This window comes from Acartia tonsa, chromosome 5 (assembly GCF_053477335.1).
Source record: "Acartia tonsa isolate MP-2025a chromosome 5, ASM5347733v1, whole genome shotgun sequence".
NCBI classification, from domain to species: Eukaryota; Metazoa; Arthropoda; class Copepoda; order Calanoida; family Acartiidae; genus Acartia; species Acartia tonsa.
Window position 1 is genome coordinate 50326127 of NC_137264.1, and position 26285 is coordinate 50352411.

The following is a 26285-nucleotide window of genomic DNA, read 5'->3' on the forward strand; positions in this document are numbered from 1 at the left end:
CCAACTTTTTGAAGCAACAATGCAATTGTTCACTTCTTATGGACACAATAACATTTTTCTTGTCATTTAAATAAACGGCCTACAGGTATACTAAAGGCTATAAGTTAATGGCGGAAAAGTACAGAATTATGACATTTACGGAACAATTGTAAATCAGATTAAAACTAGATTTCACGCTTACTAATGGCAGAAAGTGTTTATTTAGTTTTTAGATAGATAAAATCAACAGTTAATGTTGCTTAATCTCTCATATTATTTCTGCAATTTTCAAAATATTAAAATCAATAGAATAACGTTGCTAAACTTTTTGTTGTCCCTCATGCCCTTCTAACGTAAGGCAGTATAGAAATCATTATAGACATACTTCGCTTTCAATAATACTATATATGACAGGACTGAGCAATCATATTTGCTAAAGTAATATAATGTTTGCCTGTGTGTTCGAGAGGAACTAGCAAGCAGCTGGACCGATCGTTCCATAATTTTTAGAGTAGTTGTGTAATGGGCTAGGATAGGTTTCATGCTATTTGACGGTTGTATATTAAAAATAACTTATTCTTTAAATATTGCAAATAGTATTATCTGAAGTGGGAATAATAATCCAGACTTACATAAACACAAAACATTCACAAAATAATCTGGGAAGTGTAATCATCAAAAAACTTAAAAGATAGACTAAATAACTTTCTTGTTCATTAAATAATTTCTAAAAAACAAGAAAAATTTTTAAAAGTTTTGTTACTGAAATTACTTCATCTGTTTCAATAAAATAGCCTAAACCATTCATAAAAATATTTAAATAATAAAATTTCTTAAAACAATTACCAGGACTTATGTATGAGAAGCCAATCTATAAATGAATAACTCAATCTGCTTAGCTCAGGAGTTATCGAGATCTTAACGGACAAAAAAGCTCTACTTCTTTATATGAAAGGTTACAAATTTGGTATTGTCCATTACTTTAAAAAAAATTCTTGACTATTTTGATTTCCATTTGTTAGGAAAACGATCCTTATCCTAATATAATACCTTTAATAATTATATTACAATTACTTTTTCTATATATTTACATTCAGAGAGCTACTCAATTATCAATTATGTCTTAATATTATCAATAACAATAGTAGAAGGTATTTGTGAAGGGGAAAAAAATATTTATAAAAATTGCAGATAACACCATTTTTTTGTTGCGATAAGAACTTTAAAGTGAAAGGTTCAATTCATTTTCTTATTTTGCTATTACAGTAGGACGAATAGAGTACCTACGTACCACCTAACCAATTATAGAGTAGCAGCGCTTAAAACAACACAAAAATTATAATACTGACCTTTAAACTCCTGAGTCTAACATGCACATAACGTATATTATTAGAAAACTAAAGGTCTAAGACATTGAACGCTAAAACTAAAAATCATTTATTTATTATTATTATTATCCTGTAGATTGAAATTATTATTTAAAAGTATGGGCACTGTAAATTTCAAGATTTTATAAAAGTACCCAAAGTATTTAGTCAACGAATAAAATAACATGCTTATAAACTCTGAGTACTAGTGTAATTTACAGCATAATGTCCTCTCCCTCCCTCCCTAATACTATTACAATAATTAATGTGTTAATTTAGATATTTAATTACAAAAAAAAAGAAAACAAATACTTTCATTATAGATCTTCAAAAATACATTAAACTGAAATAGAGAAGAAAAAAATCTTGTGATTCATAAAGTCTACTGCTAAAATTAAATTATGGAGTGACAGACGGACGTATGGATTTATCCTGATTATAGAGAAGCTGTACTTCTAAACAAATAATTGAGTGCTATTAAATACAATTATACCAAGTGCATAAATGGACATATTCTATTTTATAACAAAATAATATATTATTATAAACTATTTATCATTAATATGTAATTTTGCATATTTTTATAGGTGAAGCTACTCAATAATCAGAGATTAACCGTCTGTCATTGCGGTAGAGTTCATTTCTTTAAATTAGCTTTAATTTACAATTGTTTAAATATTTCATTAAACTAAAATTCTAATTATCCAAAGAAAATGTATTTTTACTGAATTAAATTAAATTTAAATAAACTTTTGAAAACTCTCATTAGTAAGAATGTAAAGTTTTTTGTTGTTGTGTTTGTTTATGACTGCAGCTGCATTAATTACTACAAAACATTTATTTTCAATTTCTTTTGGTGTAAATGAAACTAGTGGATACACCACAAGAGGCTTCTAGGGGCAATTGAGTGGGGGTTATTTTTTTGTGGAGGGGGGGGGGGGGTTAATTTTTGTTGAAAGGATGGTTGTACCCTCCCCCAAAATATTTATAAACCTGTTGTTCAGGAGAACCATATCGGTTCAGCGGTTAGCGAGATCCTTTGGTACAAACATACAGACATGCTGTTACTTTCATATTAGGATATGAAATGCTAAAAAAAGATAAATTTGTTTCTGTACTTTAAAAAAATATGAAAATTGAAAAGGAATGGCTTAGACTTTATCGAAAGATACCTAATTTGATAAAAGAAAGAAGTTGAAATAAATAGATAGATAAAGGTAAAGAATATCCTTATACTAAAGTAACATGATGTCTGTGTGTTTGTGTGTTTGTACCGAAGGATCTCGCTAACCACTGAACCGATGGGGTTCTCCTTAACAGGGTAGCTTCTCATAGGTCCCGGGATGGTTTATAACTATTTTGGGGGAGGGTACCACCACCCTCCGAAGAGAAATCGCCCCTAGAAAAAATCCCCCCCCCCAAAAAAAAATAAAATTTTAATTTTTTTATAACTAAAATAAAAAAAAAATTCCCCCCCAAATTTTTTATTTATTTTTCTTTTAAAATCTAAAATAATAAGATTAGGTTATAAAATTCGATTCTTTTCAAATGCCCCTAGAGGCCTCTAGGGGCGTAGCCGCTAGTAGGTAGAGAAAGAAAGAAAGAAATAGAGAGAAGTATAGGTAACTTGTTTATTTCGTTTATGTTTTGTTGTGGTTAGATGTGGTATGAGTGTGTGTGTGTGTGTATATTTTAGTGGGTGCTTGTGTGTGTGTGTGTGTGTGTGTATGTGTTGGTGTTTGTGTGTGTGTGTGATGGGACTGGAAGTAAGATAATATTATCTCATTATCAGGAGGGAAGTCTAGAACGCAAAGCTAAATATTAGACAAATGAGAATAGACTCAGTATAAAAGGCTTTGTCAATTTGTAATTTTATATTGAACTTTATTATTGCTCTCATTAAAATAAAAATGTTATTAGTTCTGTCAGTTTAGGCGCATCCCATATTAAACCAATAGGAATTAAAAGCTAATTGACCTGCCTGTTAAAGCTTTTAAAAGTGCCTATAAAAAAGGTGATAAATTTCAAAACTTGTGTCTAAAATATCCCGAATGTCGTCATATTAGAATAATAGACAATTGAATATGACGCAAATCGGGATACTTTGGCCAAATTTTTTTTAATTTATCCCCTTTTTTACTGGTGATATAAAGAGATTTCTGCCTGTTCATAAAATAGATTAGCAGTTTTTTAAAGCTGCACACTATATTGCCATAATTGTCCTTGTCTTTTTAATAATTTTTTTTATATATGAAAAAAATGTTCCCAAAGAATGTGTAATTTCTTTTTAATAAGAAAATTTAACAAGGAATTTTCATAAAGAGATAAGATTACCCATTAAGAAAGAAAATTAATGGTTAAGAAATTTTCTCTAAGAAATGTCTGTTAGAATATTAATCATTCATCTATAGACTTTGTTTCTTTCTGCCAAAAATATATATTATATTATTATATTTATAGAAAAAAGTATAAATATAACACTAGGCCTTGAATTTACAGATCACAGAAGAAGGTTAAGCTATGTAGAGTTTAAAAATATATAAGACAAAACTAAACAAATTTGACAGAAAGACGAATGAATAATTATAATTATAAAGTAACATTGCTTTAATTAATACTGAAAAATACAAAATGTTTTAAATTTACTTTTTTATGGCTATTCTATAATGTTTATGTAGCTAAAGAAAATTATTTGTTTATAATTTACGTTAAGGGCTCAGTTATTGCACAAATCAAACACTTTACTAAAGTCTAACATACATAAATTACTAAATTTTACGTTGTTGGTAAATTGTAGAATAGTTATTGATTGCATCGTATTATAGATAACATTCTGCGGAAATGGAAATTAAAAAATGATACTGTTAAAACCAGTTTTGTTAGCCCTCGAGGGAACAAAGGCCAAGGTAAACAAAACTGGTATTAATTTTATGAAATTATTTTAATATTCCTAAAAAATTATGTGTAATACGATGTTATACATAAGTTTTCAGATATTCTGAGAACCGGTTCTGATCCAGTGGATATTTTCAGGTCTCGAAGCCATACTGGAAAAAATTGATTGAATATAATTGTTTGATATTGAAGTACCCATCTTAATCTATTGTATTAAAAGCATGCTAAACTTAGAATATATTCATTATCTTATATCTTATTATTTTCCAATAGTAATATATCCTTTTTGATTATTATATAATTTTGATAAGATTTTTTAATATTTGAAACATAGTATAACCATATACTATAATTATTGTAAGAATTTATTTAGGTTCAGACTTAATACTATTTAACTTTAGATATCAGAAATAAATAATGAAATTTTTTAAATTTTTATTTTATAAGGTTTTTGGTATTTAAAGTTAAGTGTTTAACAACAGAATCCTTTTATGGAAGATTAGTATTTTATCCATAATAAAAAGTGTACCAAAGGAATTTATTAATCATAAAACAATAAATAATTGGTAACAAAATTTTTATTAGGGCATACCAAATTTATACTTTTATGATGATTTAAAATTTATGATCATTAAATTCTTTTTATTTCTAACTCACGAGGGGTAAATTTGTGCTAAATTATAGTTTTAAATATTACAAAATTGATAATTTTTAAATGTAACAAAACTTAGCCTTGATTAACCCCAACTGATAACGTTTCCGATAAGGTAGTAAGGTGTGTGTATGTCTTTGTCTCCTATAAATAAAAGATTATTTGATGGATTGCCTCATTGTTTTACATGTTCTTAGGCTATTTTTAGGCTATTTTGCGATTGGATTGGATATGTCTGAGAAAAAATCTACTATTACAAAAAATTTAGCTTTTTTCTTTTTCATTTTAATAAAAAATTGATGTATGAGATTGACTGACCCTAAGGAGTAAAGTCATTAAAGGCATGGGGCAACGCCACTATATAATACACTCTAGTACTCGCCTTAATTTTAGGACCTGCAGTGCACGTAGGCGTATCAATGTTTATTCTGTCTATATCAGAACTATCAGAAGTCGGAATGGTTAGGACATATTAGTTTACATTATAAATCATATATAAAAAAAACTCTTCTTGTATCAAAACAATTGCATTTTATTTTTTAAAAAATAAGCAAAATACATCCAGAATTATTTTAATACAAGAGAGTTTTTTTGGTCTTTACCCTGTACAGAGTACATGGAAAGTTAGCACTAAGAATACTCATAATAAAAAAAATAATTAAAATCAAAATTGGGCTTTTTTATTATTAGTATTCTTTCTTAAATAGCTCACAATACTTTTATATATTACTAAAATAAAATTTTGCATTATGTAGTTTCTTAATTAGTATAATATTCTCTCTCATAATAATCATAGATATTAAAACCTATACACTATATCAAAGATTTAGATAATTTATCATTAAAACCCATTTGTTTTCATTTGCATTATATTAACATTAATAATCTTAAATTGTTTTAAAAATAAAGTAAAAATAAAGAGTTTTCCTTATCATTAAACTTTTTGCTAAGGTCAAATTGAAAATAATTAATCTTTACAGTGTTTAAGTTGTTAAACTATTTACAAATTTTAGTCTGGATAAACACAATTATTTACAAAAAATGATTAATGAAAATTTGCAAACTTTTGATAAATTTATTTACATAAATTTTTTGGCGTAAAAATTAAAGGTTAACTTATTTGGTATAAGGGTATGTTTGGTTTGGTAAGAGATACACAGAGATAGTCATTTAATACCTATATTTGAGAACTCCCTTTTTTAATTTAAAATCTACTTTTTATTTGTTACCAAGCACATAAGACCCCTTTATTTTTATATGATTTGTTTCCAGTAAATGATTTTTGAAATCATTGGACATATTCATATTTTTTCTTACAAAAAAGTTGAAATGTTAAGAATAACTCTTTGTTTTAAGTGTGGTGTGCACCTGGATTGAGAGTGTGGCACAATAAATTATCATCTAGAATTTTAGACAATTAGGTTAGATTATCAAGTAATCATCATACCTGTCGATGTTAGTCGTAATATTTTAAACAAACTTGTCATAAAAACAAAACAAAAAAACTTTGGTTTTTGTCAATTTTAGTTACAAAATATAATTTAATAATAGATTTTAATTGACAAAAACTAAAAGTAAATTTCTTATGAATTTAATTTTGCAGTTTTTAGTTTTTGTTGCCAGAAAAATCACAATATAAATATTAAAAATCTTCTAACATTACAAAAAAACTCAAATTTTTTTTTATAAATGTAGAATGATTTTTTTAATTTCGGAAGAATTCCATAAAAACTTTATCACTATTGACCAAATGATTCTGGTGACTGGTTACTAAGTTGCATATTAAATTTTTAGAGGATTTACTATTCAGCTAGTATTGCAGCTGCTAAGTTATAAAGCTCTGCTTTTCCTGTTGCAGGAGACCCGGTAAATGTTGGGGTCAGTATGTTTGTTCTTTCCATCTGCTCAGTATCAGAAGTACTCATGGTACAGTCATTTTTTAAATTAAACAACTTTTTTATGTGAGAAAATACAGTATAATTATGGTACTACACCTATGATACAACGTATTGTTGCCTGGCCACCTAGTGGTGCAATTACGAGTTAAATGTTTGGATGTGTTACAAAACAGGCTGGCCCTACATAACTTTGTCATCTTTGCTTTTTTTTTGAACATTTTTGCTGTAGCTTTCTTTATATTCTTTTAAATTTTATTAAAGTAGGATTTAGACAACTATTTTTTTCTTCTATGAAATAAGGAGCCGCGACTCTAAAATCCTTATTCATTAAATTTTCTGAAGAAAAAAAAAATTATTTGTTATTACATATAAAAATTTCTAATACACTTAAAAATTATAGAGAAGCTTTGCTTTAAAAGTAGTATATAAAATGAATCCTTCTTTAAATACTCAAATTCACACAGTTTTCGTGAAAAATCCTCCAAAATCACATAAAAAATCTACAAAAATTAAATAAAATCTTATATTAATAACCCTTCTATAATTTTGTTTAATTTTTGTATATTTTTGATGTGATTTTGGTGGATTTTTCACATAAACAATTTTGCCCCACTAAGCGATTTGTGGGGCAATTTTTTTTAAAGAATCCTCCTCAGATATCTTTATTTTTAATCCTTTAAAAGATACAATATGTAGGTGACAAAATTGGCATGCATTCAATTTCGCAAATGTAACAGGCTCGCAAATCACATGATCTGCACTTTTGAATACATTTGGTACACAATACTTTGCCTATATATCTACTCCTATTTATGTTTAACTAGCGGCTACTCCCCTAAAGGCATTTAGGGGCACTTGAGGAGGGGGAATTGAATTCGATAATTTTGTTTGAGGTGGGCGAATTTTTTTCTATTGGCAATTTTTTTTGGTGGTAAGGTTATAAATTATAATTCTTCCCAGGAGAACCTAACCTGTAAAGAAGAACCATTTCGGTTCAGCGGTTAACAAGATCCTTTGGTACAAACAGACAGACAGACAAAAAGACATATATGACATCCTGTCACTTTATTGTAAGGATTGTGTCTTTTAAAAAAGGAAACACTTTGCTATGGTTATGGTAATAATATACGGAAGTAAATGCATTCCGATCATAGTATTTACCCAGAGAGAGATAGGACAATGGGCTGTTTATTACACTAGTCCCCAAAGCTTTTTTACTAACGTTTTCTTATTCGTTAGCTTAAAAACTTTGGGGAATTAAGTGAATTTTGATTGGTTGGGTTATTAAGTTGGTTGTTCAAACATTTCAACCACACATTTTAATCTTCAGAAGGGGTAATTTTGTGTATCATCATTGGGGTTGTTCACAATTTTTCGGCCATTGTCTTATCCCTTTAGATCCCTTTACCTTATATACACATTTATATCTGTAGCAAAGAGGCAGACTTAATCTTTTCTTTGCGCTTTGTGTCTCACAATATCTGTGTGTTTAGCCTTAAACCATATTTGATTCTTAGTTTCCATACAATATTCTAAACTAGCGGCTTCGCCCCTAGCCTCTAGGGGCTTTTTTCCATTACATCTTTTATTTTTGGAGATCCCCCACTCCACCACTATTTTAAATAATTTAAAAAAATGGCGTGAGGTTTTTTTTGTTTTTTGGGGGGTTGGGGGTGTCTCACCCCCCAAGAAAATAACCTAAAACCACCACACGACCAATAGGTATATTCCCTGAAGAGTAGAATCCGATCGCTTTAGTGGTTACCGAGATCTTAAGGGACAGACGGACAGACAGATGGACGGAGAGACATCATTCTACTTTGTATTATAGATATGCTCGTTTTTCAATATATTTCATATTACCCCCATCTTTATTCAACTGCAATTTTTAGTTTGAAATAAAATTCTATAAAAATAATTTATCTTTCTCACTTCCGTGTTACTTTTCCACATTTATGAAAGTGAAATCCTTTCTGGGAAAAACTATTTTTGTTTAGAACCCTTAAACATTTACAGGAATAATTTATAAATTCCACGAGATGACAGAACACACTTTTTAACACTGACATTTTCAAGTTTAAAACAGGATTTTAAACAACATTTTTATTTGCAAATGCGTGCATGTTTGGCTTTTTTTTGTAACAAGCTTTCTTTTTACAGAAAATAGATATTTAAGCAAAAAAGTCAAAACTTTGTTATAATTGTTTTTTTTTACTTTTTATTCAAATAAAAGAGTTAAGTTAAGAAAAGCAACTGTAACTTTAGTGGTTGTGAATGGCCACGTTAAATAATTAAATTAAATAAATTCATATACATTTACTTTAAAAACCTTTTTCTGTAGATTATCATATTTGCTTTAAAAAACATGCCAAGCTATTGGAAATTAAAACATCAAACAATATTCACTTATTATAAAAGTAAATGAAGAAACGAGACACAAAATGTAAATACATTAACCATAATTATTATTGTTCATATAATTGACAAAGGTGAATAAGTAATATTTTCCCGGATTCCTGTGTCGAATCAAAATATTTTGATATAATATCATAACCCGCACAAAACCTCTTCCTTTTACATTTTATCTATTACAAATGCCTCCTTTAAAATATTTTTCTTATTATTATTAAAAATCGGGCTTTTATTATGTTTGAAATAGATAGATAGAAAAACTACTTCTTTCTTTATTTTTACAAAAAAGAAAAAAAAAATATGGAAAAATATATGTCCACTTACAAAATATCTTGATTTTATATTGGAATCGTGTGCTATAATATTACGAAAGGTTAATGGAAATATTAAGCCAGCAATTATAGAGTTATATAACAATTAACCACCTTACTTAATGTTTTTTTTTTATATAAAGCAGACTAAATTACAATATAGCATGTTTAATTTTTAACTTGGATTTCTTCAATTGACAAGTCAAAAAAACCTACCTCAATTCTGATTTTTTAAAGCCCTTAAAGAGGAGCTCAAAGTCTTAACGCTTTTAAATTACTTTTAAAGTATTTGGGAATTTAAAAGGGGGGTCATATTTCATGGTTCAATATAATTTTGTTTACTATTTTCTAATTTGGTGTTTTGTATGATAACTTTTAATAACAATTAAGCAACTAAATTACATGGTTCTTACGACACTATTAATCAGACCTGAGTGGCAGGGTTTTATGGATAGTAAAATGTTCCTAAAATTTATTATTTTATTTGGCTTGAAAATTGGGGAAGGATCCTTATTTAGCTATTATTCATATAAAAAAATTTTTTAACAAAAAATTAATTAGTTTTTCATTGTTATATGCTACCATCCTTGGCGCAGAGCAAATAATTACTACTTATTAACAGCAAGACTCATAAGTATGTTAATAAAGCTATTACACCCCGTTCCTTGTCATTATTAAGTGTTTTTAGAACATGCAATTTTGTAATTTTTATCATTATATCATTAATATACTTTTTTTCCTTCATTTTTTAACTTTTTTTAATCATGGATAAAAGAACCGAAATTCAATTTATTTACACTGGATACAAACTTGTTTCTAACCGTAAAGTAACTTGTATGATTTTTCGGATCTACTGCAGTTCACGGTAAAAAAATCTATGAATTTTCAAGGCTGCTAGCTGCCAAACGGCTGAACATACAGATCATAACCTTACACCATTTTTAGCGGCATAAGAAGGCCTACAAATAATCTGGAATAGCCAAGATCCAATTATGCACAGGGAAAGCTTTACTGAATAAAAAACGAGTAAATAAGGTCTTTTTCGCGCAGTTCTCTGTACTGCGAGATAATTATGCATTATTGATTTATGGCTATTCCAGATTATTTGTAGGCCTTCTTATGCCGCTTAAAACAGTGTGCGGGCATGATCTGTACGTTCAGCCGTTTGGCAGCTAGGAGCTTTTAAAATTCATAGATTTTTGGAAATATTGCTTACCAGCAATATTTTACCGTGAACTGCAGTAGATCCGATTTTTCTTCAGATTATAGGATTAACCATTTCTTGGTTGGCCTGTTTATAAAACAATACAAGAAATAATTATTGGATTCTTTTATCTTTGATTTTCATGATAATATTTTTATTTTCCATAAACTCATACCTAGTATTTATAGCATTTTTTTTTAGTTTTTCTTATCGATTTTTCAAAAAAATCCCAATTTTAGTATTTATTCAAATGTTGAAATAAAATGTAAAATTTTGTTATATGTGTACGTCACAGGTACCGTACTTAAAACTGGAATGCATAATCCCCCCTCCCCCCTTTAAGATCAAAAGAAAATATGAAATACTAAAATAACTCTGCTTTTCAAATCTTTCTCTGTGTATGCATTGTGCAATCAATTCCGCAATTTATCATATCAGCAAAATATTCTTGTAAAATTATTACATAAGCATTCTTTTCACAAAAGCATGAAGTAAAAGAAAGTTATGCAATATTTAGAGTGTTTTATTTTCTGCTGTATTAACAAATTTGCGGATTTTTTTAAAGTGCTTATTCATGCATGTATACTGTGTATATTTTATATTCATGTAGAGATATAACTTAGAATGTTGAATATAATGCGTCAACAGTCAATTATTAAATCACAACAGCGAATCTACTTTATTGATTATGTTTGTCGGTACGTCTGATGATTTTTAGTTCAATTGTTAGTGCCCTAAGTTGGAGATTGAAATAGTCTAAAACTAAAACAGGTCTCAAACCATTCTTGCAAGGTCTATTGGTTCATTGGCTTCCAAGATCTTGATGGAAAAACGAACATACAAACCGCAAACATCAAGTTGTTGTAAAGTATTTACGATTTAGATTATAATTCTTTTTTAAAATTCAACATCTAAGTTAACTTCAATGTTTGTATTGTAATAAATATCACAAATATAATTCAAAATTCTCATAATACTTTAAATATTCAGGATTTTACTCTGGACATGTATTTTCGCCAGTTCTGGGCCGACCCGCGACTGCGGTTTGACCGGCAGCCGGACCTGGAGAAGCTGGTGGTTGGGGCCGAGTACATCAACCTAATCTGGACGCCGGATACTTTCTTTGTGAACGAGAAAACTGCCTATTTTCACAAAGCCACGGCGGAAAATCAGTTTTTGCGGATTTTACATACGGGCGAAATTCTAAGAAGTATCAGGTACTAATTGTATTCGTCTGCCTAGGGATCTTAAGAGGCAAAACAATGGTAGAAACAAGGAGGACAACATCCATAAAAGCGAAGCATCGAAACGGTAGGACAAACAGACATTAACACTTGTATAGTGTCAGAACTGAATAATCAGAATAGTCGAAGCAAAGTTGTAAGTAAAATTGTTGAAAAACTGATTGATACAGAAAATTGTTTATGGACATACTTACATTTTTAGGACTTGATTATATAGTTGCTTCGCTTATAATATTGTACTTTGTTGTCCCAGGAGTAAGTATACCAAAAATCAGATCAATCGAATTATTAGATCACATAAAAATTTGTTGTTAAAAAAGTAAAAAAATCAACATGTTTAAAATGGCTTACGGACATTCTGGTAATGATTTTAGAGTTGCTACGCTTTCTAAATCGTACCTAACTACTATAGGAATCACCATGCAAAGTTTGAAATCGATAGGACAATTCTAACATGCCTAAATTAACGAAAAGAGCTATCTCTCTGTGACGGACGGACGGACATACGGACGGAAGGACGTACGGACGGACCGACCCTAATTATAGAAAAGCTTCGCTTTTAAAAAACGATATACCTGAAATAAAACATATTTACCCCTTCTAATCATTAAAATTCTTGGTTGAAAAGATTAACACTGATAGATTAAACCACCCAATCAATTATCGAGCTACGGTAACCATATATTAAAATGCAAAAGTTTACTAAATATCCCCTAACCTAGCACTGTATACCTGTAAACGTACTGTACATTACTTAACAACTATTTAAATGAAAGGTTAGATCTTGTGGTAGCCATAAGTAGTATGTAAAGTACGCTTGACTCATTACCTCAGCCAACTTATTTATTAAATCTTTTTCTCGTATTCATTCGAATCCGGTGGATAGGAACCGGTTCACATCAATACGGAAAAACTATGTCTAGCATCGTATTATATCCAGCTTTCAACGAATATAAAAATGTACAATCATAAGATTAAAACCAGTTTTTTTTAGCCCGTGCCTTCGGCACCTCGGGTCTTTTTAATCTTATAATTGTGCATTCTATATCCGCGGAAAGCTGTTTATAATACGATGCGAGAAATAAATATTAACATATATCGAAATTTTAGAAACACAAAATCATTGCATAAACTTCAGTTTGCCACCATCTATTCCTCAAGTTAAAAATTATTATTATTTGACAAAGTATTATTTAGAGCAAGTTAATATATATTAATCTTGTGATATAATATATGCAATAATTATAAAATACTTGGATCTACTGCAGTTCACGGTAAAATATTGCTGGTAACGAATATTGCCAAAAATCTATGAGTTTTAAAGGCTGCTAGCTGCCAAACGGCTAAACGCGCAGATCATGCCCGCACACTGTTTTAAGCGGCATAAGAAGCCCTACAAATAATCTGGAATAGCCATAAATCAATAATGCATAATTATCTCGCAGTGAAAAAAAATGCGCGAAAAAGGCCTATTTTACGCGTTTTTTCTTCAGTGAAGCTTTCCCTGTGCATCATTGGATCTTGACTATTCCAGATTATTTGTAGGCCTTCTTATACCGCTTAAAATGGTGTGCGGGAATAATCTGTACGTTCAGCCGTTTAGCAGCTAGCAGCCTTTAAAAGTCATAGATTTTTTGCAATATTCGTTACCAGCAATATTTTACCGTGAACTGCAGTAGATCCAAATACTTTTTTTTACATTTTATACTTTTGGGTTTAAAAACTTAAAATAAAAAAAACGAAGGATAAATATTATAAAATGTACATAAAGGCAAAGTTTTATGTTTGATTTTCAAAAGAAAAAAAAGATCAATCATGTACAAACGTTTAGAGTTTAAACTTTTTAAATCCCGTCTCTCGATTTTAAAATATTTGCATGTGCTGAATTAGCTGGTTGCATTAATGTATATCTAGTAAGATCTCAAAACCTGTCCCAACTTTTAGGTAAGGTTTGCTATAGGTTAGGGGAAAAATAGAGGCTATTTGACGAGGGTTATAAGTCTCTAGGGGATAGGGGATAGGTCACCAGTTTTAGAATTATTTTCACAAATAAAGAATATTCAACATAAAAAATTCCTGTATTCCTCGAATACGAAACCAAATCGTTCCATAAAAAATATATCTAAACAAGGATGAAAAAATGAAAAAGTAGACTACGTGTCTGTATATTAGACGCCACCCCCCCCCCTCCGGTTTTTTCTATCTCATTTTATGTGTGAGAAAGATAAAGAGCCCAAACTCCGTGACTTTATAAGTATGGGTATGACACACAACTGAGAGTTGGAATTTTTTGAATATCTCCATCCTGCCGTTGAACGCCCCCCCCCCCCCCCCCGACCGATTAAGGTGCGGCAAGGGGCCCGACTGTAAAGGGTTAAAGACTGCATAGAAACTTTATAGTCTGTGATGCATTATTTGAGTCTAGATTGCGTAATTTCTGAAGAATCTGCGTAGTCATTGAATTTCTAACAATAATTGATTGATTGCCAGACAAACGTACATACATACATTTTCTATAATTATAGTAGCTGCGCTGCTTAGAATTTTTTTTTGCAATATTTTGTTTTATCCTAGGGGTTTTGGTTTAGGGTGTGCTTCCACTTTCGCATATTAATTACATAATAAAATCTTCATAGATAAATATTATTACAGCAACTTAAACTTACCTTTCCCATTTATAAAGTTTTTTTAATAACCTGCTTCCTGTTAACTTTTTTATACTACCTTTTTTGCGAATATTAAACAATAATTAGATTTGATATATGCAGAAGTGAAGGCTCACCTTGGTTTGGTTGAGCCAGGCTCCTTTGATGTATCTTCAATCTTGCATAACTTATCTAATATTAAACAAAACGGTATGCATACATCGTTGCCAAGTTTTTTTTCTAGCGTAACAAGGACAAAAGTTTCCATAAGTAGCACAAATCTGTCCTATTGCTCTTATTTGAATGATGATTTCTTGGCCCTAAAACAGTACAGGATTATCTAATTTTTTTTTATAAAATTCTAAATATGAAATTACACTGTATTATCTGTATACTTAGGAAATATGTTATACAATATACATAAGTTCAATAATGGATAGATAGATTATACAAAGTTTGTTGAACAATGAAATAGATGGATAGATTATAGAAAGTTTGTTGAACAATGAAATAGATGGATAGATTATAGAAAGTTTTTTGAACAATGAAATAGATGGATAGATTATAGAAAGTTTGTTGAACAATGAAATAGATGGATAGATGGAAAGAGAGTAGAGGCGTAGTATTAATTGAATAGTCATTTGATTGGATAAAAAAATAAACGTACTTATAAATAAAAGCAACAGGATGTTCGTCTGTGTGATGCTTCTAATAGATCCAGGAAAATTGCATAACTGTTTTAGGTAATGTTAACTCCACCATCCCAAGAGAAATCGCCTCTATAAAAATAATTGTCCAAAATTTCATGTTTTATTTATTTATGTTTATGAACCCCCCCCCCCCCCCCCCAACCCTCCTAATTTTTAATATAGTTAAAAGTAAGGGGCGAATGTCCTGAAATAGATAGATGGATATTTTAATATTGTATGGCTCTCAATATTGGTAAGTTATTAGGCCTGGCTTGTCAACCAAATTCTTTGGAGTCCAAATTAAACAACGAGTTCACTCTTTTAGCATTTAACCAGTTGATTTACAGTCTAAAAATTAATAGCATGAAAAAGGAGAATTCCTTTATCCTAAAAAGGGCCACTCATAAAAGACTTAAATAGAAAGTTTGTGCAAATAAAGGTGAAATAAAAATTAATCAATTAAAAAATATAGAAATATATATTTTGCTAAATTTATATTTTAGTAATATTAAATTTTAACTGTATTGTACACAGTTTAGTATATTTGGGGGAGGGCGACCAAACTGTATTAAATTTACAACATAATATTTGTAATTTATATTACATCTACTAATTTCTTAATAAATATGTCACTAATCAAAACTAATTTATTCGTCTTAAAGTTTGAAAATTGATATTTTTATTTACTGTTTTGGGTTAAAATTCCAGTGACGATACTTTATCAAACACTTTGCTTAAGTCTAAAGTACATAAAATGTGAGTTAATATAGTTTAAAAGTATTGCTTATAAATAGAAATAATAGAAAATCACAAAAAGAAAAAGCTTGCCTTGTATAGAGAGAAAATCATAGAGCTTTTGTTCTTATATACATGTACTGGTGGCTACGCAACTGGAGGCCTCTAGTGGAACTTGAAATATTTTTTTATCAAATTTTAAATATCTAATTTTAGAAATAATTTGTGTATGTTAAGATTAGCTGTTTTTATTCATGTTTCTACGCTAGCGCCGCCCTGTGTTTTTTTTGGGGGGCGATTTCTCTTGGGAGGGTGGTTGTACCTTCCCGCAAAATAGTTTTCAGGACCTATGAGAAGCTACCCTGTATAGGAGAACCATATCGGTTCTGGGGTTAGCTAGATAATCCTGTTTGTGTTATATAGCTAATATTAGATAAATTCACAAGGAGTGTATATATAACATATTATATAAGGTAAATTGGAATTAATTATAAATGAAATTATCACGCTTTGGTTCCCCGCATATTCAGACTAAAGATATTTATTATGCAAGGATAAATTAGCACTTTCTCTTAAAGTGTCTTGTTGAACACAGCAACCCTCTATTATTTTAGATTTATTTTAAAAACAAAGAAAAATTACGTGGAGCTAGTTTTTTGTTTATTACTGTAGGTTAAGTTGTATTTGATAGCCCTGCAGGTTTTGGTTCCGCAGAGAAAAAAACTTACCCCGCCCACTTTCAATTAATTTTAAAAGTAAGGAGGGGGGGGGGGAGTTCAGTGTTCATTGATAAATTTTACATAATAATGCAACGAATTTTTTATTCTATCATATGTAACTTTTAATGTACTTGGTGCTGCGCTCCAAAAATCGAATGGATTCACGGCGCGTAAGCCTCATTAAAATCGCCATATTATAACGTATTATAGCTGAATGTGTAGACCTGAGGTGAATTCTTAAAAAACTAAAATAGTGAGGCAAAATTATACCCTCTAAATTTTTAGCGAGCCATATTTTTGACAAAAGTTTTTTAAGAATCGTCCTCTGTTCCTGAACATTTTTTATATTTATGCAGACAAGCAGGTTCAAATTTAAGGATAATGCGCGATTGAGCCCTGGTTTAAATTCATTTAGTCAACATAGATTTATTAATTTAAGTCGGCTATATGTCATTAACATACAGCTATAACAGCTGATCATATTCTAATGTAATTTTTGAAAAAAATTGATAGAGCACCCAAATCCATTTTTTTAGAATAGAGCCTAAAACCTGTCCACCCATTACTGATTACTTATTTAATATTTGAACTAGTTTATTTTTAAATTTTATTTTTTTCAGGTTAACCATAACAGCGTCCTGTCCAATGGACCTGCAGTATTTCCCCATGGATAGTCAACTCTGCTATATTGAAATTGAAAGCTGTAAGTATTTTTAGTTGGTGCATTATTTGCCAAATGTACCACTTTTCTGCACCTCTCCGATTTTGTTAATACTCTATATTTTGGTCCGTTGAGTGATTCAAGGATGCTGGATGGCCAAAAAAAAGTTTCAGTGTCCCTGGATGTCTAGATATCTAGCTATCTATGAAGGTAGGTAACAAAAATTTATAGGTTGGATGTAAGATTGATGAAAAAATAATTTTTAAAATTGTGAAAAAATGGGTGTTTTTTAAATTTTTGTTACCTACCTTCATAGATAGCTAGATATCTAGACAACCAGCATCGTTAAATCACCTAACCAAAATATAGAGTATTAACAAAATCGGAGAGGTAGTGCAGAAAAGTGGTACACTTGGCAAATAATGCACCAGTTGCAAAGTTACTCTATATTAATAGTGTTTATTCGCCAGTCTGTACGTAAAAAGAACGTACATTCGTCTTTCTTAATCATATGCTTTGGCAGGGTTGTTGTCTCAAACCCCAGAAAATACATAGATTTAATCCACCAAATGACCAGTTGGTATATTCCGTGAAAAGAAAAAAATAATCTGTTCCTGCGGTTATCCTATTATATAAAGTAGTAAGCGTTTTTTATCTGTCCCGAAGAACCTCGCTAACCGCTGAACCGATATTGTTCTCCTTTACAGTGAAGATTCTTATAGGTCCCGGGAAGGTTTTTAACTATTTTCTTGAGGACACCCCTAACACTCCAAAAAAATAAAAAAAATACCCCTCCCTCAAAAAAAATATATTTTTAAAATTTTCTTTAAAATCTAAAACACAAAAAATTAGTTTGATAAAACATCTTGGGGCAAAGCCCCTAGAGGCTAGGGGCGAAGCCGCTAATCGATATATAAAGCTGCAGACAGACATGAACTTTACATGAAAGTTATTTGTCTAATCATTTATTTAGATTTTGTTATTTAGTTGGTTACACCATGAGTGATATCAGATATACATGGAACGACGGGTTAAATTCAGTACAGGTATTTATAGTTTTTATACAAGAAGCAAGGTTATTTTACAACTAGAGTTAAAGGTCCATATGTTCGTTTGGAGTGATAGGGTATTTACTAATACCACCATCCATATAAATGGTTCGAAACTAGAGCTGGATCTTAAATCATTTTCTCGTTTTTATTCGAATCTGGTGGATAGGAACCGTTTCTCATCCATACGAAAAAACTATGTCTAGCATCGTATTATATCCAGTTTTCTACGAATATAGAAATGTACAATCATAAGATTGTACATTCTATATCCGCGGAAAGCCGTTTATAATACGATACGAGAAATAACTATTAGTGGTGAGCCAGATCAGGGTAAGCCGAATTTCAGCAAATCACAGCGCGGTATGTAAAAAATACATTGCCTGCAATTTTTCATCTACACTATTGTATTTTTTTCGCCACCCCCCCCCCCCCCCCACAAAAAAATATTTTGGGTGTCCTTGCAAATGTACCATAAGTTATAAGTTGAAGATAAAAAAAGCTCATTTGAAATCCGAAAAACTACTGTTTGGTCATTGATATTGTTTTTATATTGAAATTGCTGCACCGCAGTTGTACATAATTGTCCTTGTATAAAGTCCTATAATTAAATATATTTGCCATGCTAATCAAATGTATTATTTATCTTAAAAGGGGAAAAATACAGAAAATTATTTTCGTAACCAAGTTATATCTTATTAATCCATTAACATTTTCTTTTATTTTTCGTGACTTTAGTCTGGTCTTCAAAAAGAGGCGTTCAAATGGGGGGTGTGATGGTGATTACTGTTTGACAATTTTACAAATCCCACTAATAAATATTTTAGAAGTTGTCGAGAAAATGAAGGTTTTGAATACATGGTTCTTGTATGTTTTTATACAAAATTGCTCAGTTGTGGCTGGAGAAGGGGTGAACAAATGTTGTGCACGCCCTTGTCTTGGAAGTTGTAATTAACTAATTAGGTTAATAGAGCATAATGTCCATTAATATTTTGTCTGCTAGAGTTAAGAGTAGGGACTTAAATAAGCTTATTTTTTTCCGTCAAATTTTGGCAAAACAAGGATAACTATGACATAAGTAGGGTATTAACTACAATACAAACAATTAAATATAATGTATATTGAAAGGCTGTTATGAAATCTAATTTGTTTCTCGTATTTATTTGAAACCGGTGGATTAGAACCGGTTCTCATCAATACGAAAAACTGTGTCAAGCATAGAATTATATCCAGTTTTCTACGAATATAAAAATGTACAATCATCTTGGGGTTAAAAAACCGGTTTTAATCTTATAATTGTACATTTTATATCCGCGGAAAGCTGTTTATAATACAATGCGAGAAATAAATATCATCTTTTCGTTGACAATATGACTTATAGATTCACTAGCGGCTTCGCCCTATTAGGTAAGGGGAAGTCAACCCCCCTATATATAATTTGTTTTTAAAAAAATAGGCTCTGCTACAGGCTGACGCCTTGATGCCTTGTAAAAAAAAGGGGGGGGGAGGGATTTTTTTTTTTTTGGGGGGTTGGAGGTGTCCCACCCCCCAAAAAATAGCCTAAAACCACCACAGGACCAGTAGGTATGTTCCCTGAAGAGTAGAATCCGATCGGTTCAGTAGTTACCAAGATCTTTAGCTTCAGACGGACGGACAGACGGACGGACGGACGGACAGACGGAAAGACATCATTCTACGCATGGTAATACCAATAGCATAACAGTTGATCTAAATTGCATAACAGTTGATCTAAATTAATCTATCTTTTATTTTTAAGCATGCCTATCCCAAATCTTGTCCAGGAAGGGTAGACACAACAATAACAAAAACTAAATACAAAACAAGGATGACAACATCCATAAAAGGAAGCACTGAAACGGTAGGACAAACGGACATTAAAACTTGTATAGTGTCAGAACTGAATAATCAGCATATAAATGTATAAGAGTCAAAACAAAATTGTATGTAAATTTGTTGAAAAACTGCTGGATACAGGATAATGTTTATGGACATACTTACATTTTTAGGACTTGATTATAGAGCTACTTCGCTTAAAACATTATACTTTGTTGTCCCAGGAATCAATATACCAAAATTCAGATCAATCGAATGATTAGATCACATAATAATTTGTTGTTGAAAAAAGTAAAACAATTCAACATGTTTAAAATGGACGTACGGAAATTTTGGTAATGATTATGGAGTTGCTACGCTTTCTAAATCGTACCTAACTACTAAAGGAATCACCCTGCAGAGTTTGAAATCGATATGACAATACGAAACATGCCTAAATTAACGAAAAAAGCTATCCGTTACGGACGGATGGAGCGACCCTAATTATAGAAGCTTCGCTTTTTCCAATTTGTCTTCTTCTTTTCTTTTCAATTTATTCCAAGTTGTAGGAAAATAGAATTAATGTGCGGTTAAACCAAATTGTTAGAAGTGGGGCAACTCTATAATTGACCAAATGTCTTTGGCCTTCTGTAATAATTTCTTGGACATCTCTATTGAGGTATAGGGATGGATTTGTCATGAATTGGATCGACAAACCCCAAACTGTCCCAGTTTTGAGCAAGACGATTCCAGTTACGTCATATACGTTTCGGGAAAGAAAAAGGGAAGGGGGGAAGAAAATCTCTTCAAAAGAGATGGGAGAAAAGGGAAGAGATTTTCTTCACCCCTTCCTTTTTATATGACGTCACAGGAATCGTCTTGCTCAAAACTGGGACAGTTTGGGGTTCGTCATTGAATCTTACACCAGGTTTATCGATTTGATAAAATGAAACTTGTAGCTGGCTAAACTAACGTTATACCCCTTTACCCCATCCCCTCCTAAATGGATTAACAAATTGATCAATAAATGACGCAAAATTTTCGCATGCCACAATAACTACGTATTATCTGTATTTATTGTTAGAGAACATATTTATAGCAAGGCTCCTGTTCAGGGGGTCTCATAAAATACTTATTATGCTAAATAATGGGGGACTTTTGGCACTATAGCTCTCCTTGAAATTTGAGAAACAGACCAACGGACAAATTTACAAACAATATTTTGAATTTTGATGTTTAAATTTGAAGTGAAGTTTTAAAAGTTGGTTTGTATATTTTCACATTCCATAACAGTTAATTATCTCAAAAAGACACAATAATAAATAAAACTAATATACAGTTCTAATGATGTAATGAAGTGAAAAATGTGCGAAAGGGATGGAACACTTTATTAGTCTGCTATGTGTAGAATAGTTTTATAATATATGAGCAAACTTTGTAAAGTAAGTTGTCATATATTCTAAACGGCAGCAGGAAGGAGGCAATTTGAAGAAAATAAATTCACACTATTTTCTTTGTATTCTACTAATAAAATATAAATAATTTTAACTCAGTAATACACTTTTTAGAGTGGTAACAATATTTATAAATGATATTTTTTCTTAATGTGTTTTACCCCTGATATTTTAAACTTGTAGAGGGGGACAATATTAGACTATGGACACAGAAGAGTGTTTACAAAAATTCTTCTACTGTTATTTTATCAGCATAAGACTGTATTATTTACGAGAATAGCGTTTTTTTTATGTAATTACGTCGATAAAATATCAAATAATCGATGTAAACCAATATTAACATGTAAGTCAAATTATTGTTGTTAGCTCCTAAGGAGAATAGATACAATTTGTCTTTCAGAATGATTCTCTTTCTATGAATGTTGCAACTATTTTTAGACATTCTTTATTGTTAGTTTGTCATTCTATAAAGTCAAAACTTCCTAACAGCCTTTAGAAATATTACCTAGCATAGAATATGAATAAGTAGGTATACAGCCATCTATAGGTTCATCTAATCAAAATAATTAAAAATCTGCAATGCTTTTGGCTTCATTTAATTGGTTATTAAAGTGTAGTTATTTAACACATCGATTTTAAACAGATTTCCGTGGATAGTAAAATAAAAAATGATGAGATTTCTTTAAGTTTCTAGTTTCCCTGAAGGGCCAAATGTTTTAATAGGACTGGTATTGATATTATAATTTTATTTTATTATTCGTAGAAAATTGTCTATAATACGATACGATACATGATTCCGAACCAGTTATAATCCATCAGATATTGATTGGTTTCGAAGCCAAGCTGAGCTGGATCTTTAAATGTGTAGCCGTTGGCGTGGCTGTAGCCGTGGCCGTAGTCATGGCTGTAGTTGTAGTTGTAGTCGTTGTCGTAGGCGTAGCTGTGGTTGTAGCTGTAGCCGTAGTCGTCGCCACAGTGCTGCTAATAAAACATGGATTTTTAAATGATTTTACAGAAGTGCAATGCCGGCTATCCTAGAATTATGGATATCTAAAATCTTTTATGGCCCACCTAAAAATAAATTATTTTCATCAGAGAAATGAAATTATATTTTATACAAAATTACTATTTTAATAACACATTTTAAATGTTTGTAATATTTACATATTATTAAGGGCATGAGCCAATGTAGTTGGTACTACGGCTGGTATGGCCTATATCGTGCCGGGGCACGGCACAGCACGACATTGCACGCCCGGCCAATTGCCCAGCACGGCTCGACAGACAGCCACTACACACAAGACAAAGGGAGAGTCCAATAAATTCAATATAAATAAAAAAATACATTCAATTACTAAAATTTAAAAAATGTAATCATATTCCAACCAATAATATTGCAGTAATAAATCCCCAAAAGAATTTAATTTAATTTAAGTATATTTATAGTTTTATCATATTAATTTCCTAAAAACTGTCTCTTTATGTAACACAGGCAACATACTTTACCCTTACAGATCGGGCCCCAATTCCCACCTTAATAGATCGGGGGGGGGGCTCAAAGAGCCCCCCCCTCTATCTCGGCTCCTGGTACAGATAAAGACGTAAAATTTTTTTCCGGTGGTTCATGTGTATTAGAGAAAATTACTTTTTCTAGTCATAGCAGTCAGACCGTTCCTTGGCCGCTTTTTAGCGGCCAGCCGCTAAATTTTAAAACAGCTGTAGAGCGGCCAATTTTGCAGCTAGGATGACCAAATTTTAGGACGAACTTTTATTTTTCATAACAAAAAAATTATTTTTTCTGATCATCGCCGAAAAACGGCAAATAACGGAAACCGCCATTTTCGGCGGTTACGGCGGTAAAACGGCGGTTGGCGGCGCAAATTAATATTTTTATCTGTTTATTATTGCTCAAGGATTTACCAAAAAAAATTATAGGTCTCTAGCTGTGATAGAAGCCACGATATTCATGATTTATATCTGTAGTAAAAGCCGGACAAAAATCGGTCATAAAGTCGGTCAGGGAGCGGTCAAACGGTCATAACACCACTTTTCTCAGAAGGTCATTGATATCTGAGTATTCACCAAAAAAAATTTAGGTTTCTACCTTATACACAAAAGTCATAATGTAGAAATTAAGATTTATTTAGAATTTTTTCTAATTTTTTTTGCTACCCAACCGACTTTGACCGGACACCACGACCGACACAGACCAGATATCCTAATAAAATCAACTCTTGCCGACGTATAATTACTAAACTTAAAAAGTCATGAAGTTACAGCTCTCCATCTTACCTACAAAAAAAATGAGATTGAAAAAACTAGAGGGGGGGGGCTCTTTGAGCCCCCCCCTTGATCTGTAAGGGTTTATTAGTATTACCCAATACCCATACGTGACGGTTCAATATTAACAAATCATTCCATGCCCGTACATTATTTTATACATCATATAAATAAACTACATCCTAACTTTTATAATTTACTTTTATTTTATTATTTATAAAAACCACAAATAAAATATTTTTATGATAGTTTTTAAATAAAATATTCCATGCCCGTACAATTATTCATACATTCATTTAACAATTATAATTTACGTTTTCAATAGTTTTACGTTAAAATTATCAAAAGCAGCTGTCTTCGTGGCTTTAGCAACGCTTTAGCCACACCAACGGACTGTGGTCACTTTTAGCGTGGTTAACCACGCTACGATTACAACTACGCGTTGTCAATATGATTTAAAGATCACATTTTTTTTTGTGGCCACGATTACGCGTGGTTAATATGATTTAAAGATCGCTATTAGGTTGGTGGCTGTAACTCTGACCACGACTACGGCCACGGCTACGCTTTTAAAGATCCAGCTCAGAAAAACAACATATTAGAAAAGGCCTGGCATCAGCTTGTTTTAGCTGCGGATTTAGATTTGAAAATTAGGCATACTTTCTGCAGATTATTACGATTTGTAAATATGACTGCGGCTTTTCAAAACAAAATAATAAAAGAAACACAGTTTTTTTACTTATACAAGTTGGCAGCTGCAATTAAATGATCCAAATTTAGCAAGCCGTGTCATGTCTTGTGTCATGTGTATTGGAACATTCATACAAATTATATAAGCAGATGCCGAGCCCTGAATTTACTCTTTTTAAGAAATTCTACTCATTTACTTAGACAAACGTATGTATTGACACGTAGACTGACTTACAAAAATAAAAGTAATATTTTGACTGGGCGAAAAAGAAAAACAACGCCGAGAAAAATAAATTTGTGTGCAGAGTTTGTAAAACATATTCTGTACAGTGTGCCTTCACTTCCGCATAATATTATATCTGTCCGTCAGTCAGTCCATAACGCTATGGGGGAAATTTGATTTTCTCGCCTGCTATTAAAGTTAGACAGCTGAAATTTTTAGTGAAGATACCTATGACATATGCTCATCTTACTTAAACATTGGTTTGTCTGTCTGGTCTGTCTGTTGGTCATGCTTTCAAGATGTAAATATTATTCTTTTAAGGTTTCGTGATTTTCTTGAAATTTTTGCATATTGTCACTCTTTTTTGTCTTTGTTTTGAGAACTGAACATCTGCTCCATAACTTACTCTTTTTTTGTTTTGTTTTTCATTTAATAATTTTTTTAAGCTTAGCTACTTATGTTATCATTCTTTTTTATATCCTAAAAAAAGGTAGCTAGGTTTATTGTCTTTTAATATTTAGCTATCAACCTGAACGAGATTATTATCACATATTAGGGAAGTTGGGGTGGTTTAAGGCTTTTTTATTTGAAATTTATATTGATTTTAGAATATTTCTCTAACTACTAATTCGAGCAAAAACCACCAGATGCTAGGTAAAGGTGTTTGATAATAAGAGTGGGGTAAAGAGGAATGTTCTCAATATTTGATATAGCGCGGAAATTAACGCACTCCATATTATACACTTTCTGCTTAACCTGGTTAGAAAACTATGTATTAGGAAACAAAAATAAAAGGATAGGTTTTTTTTAAAAATTAAGTTTCTAATAGTTTTATAAGCTCACATACTTACGTAATGTTGGTTTAAATAATAGGAAACATCAAAAAAGGATTAAAAAGGGATTAGTCTTTTTTCCGGATATTAATGCACGGTTTTTTAGGTTGAAAGCAGTGGCTTTTTCCAGGAGAATCTAATTATTGAGGGGGGGGGGAATTAGCAAGAGACCACCCTTATTTTTTTTTTTGGGGGGGGGGAGGGAGGGGCTGTCTCCGCCCTAAACACTCCTTCCTCAAGCAAATGAAAACCAATCCCTAATCTTATAAGACCATCTTATAAGACCATCATTAACAGTTAGGGGGGGGAGAGATTGGTCTGTTTATACAAGTCCCCAAAGTTTTATGATAACGTATTTTGCTTAACAACTTTGTGATCTGTAATTCTGATTATTTATTAAGTTGAGTGTTGAAATGTTTCAACTACTAATTGTTTTCTACATAAGGGGTAATTTTGTGTATCGTCATTGGGGATGTATATCAATTTATTGGCCATTGTCTTTAGATGCTTGA

At 31.1% G+C, this 26285-nt stretch overlaps 1 protein-coding gene across 11 annotated transcripts in view; it reads left to right on the plus strand.

Moving 5' to 3' along the window:
• LOC145319742 (gamma-aminobutyric acid receptor subunit beta-like) overlaps positions 1-26285 on the plus strand; it is a 79044-nt gene that overhangs the window by 30501 nt on the left and 22258 nt on the right. For 3 of the 11 annotated variants that reach the window (XM_080162067.1, XM_080162063.1, XM_080162065.1), the window contains exons 4-7: positions 6752-6819; positions 11709-11935; positions 17371-17453; positions 18399-18457. In XM_080162067.1, coding sequence (XP_080018193.1) covers positions 6752-6819; positions 11709-11935; positions 17371-17453; positions 18399-18457 — 437 coding nt within the window. Of the gene's footprint in view, positions 1-5286; positions 5355-6249; positions 6315-6751; positions 6820-11708; positions 11936-17370; positions 17454-18398; positions 18458-26285 lie in introns of all 11 variants that reach the window. The other 8 variants (XM_080162062.1, XM_080162066.1, XM_080162064.1 and 5 more) reach the window with 5 other exon arrangements.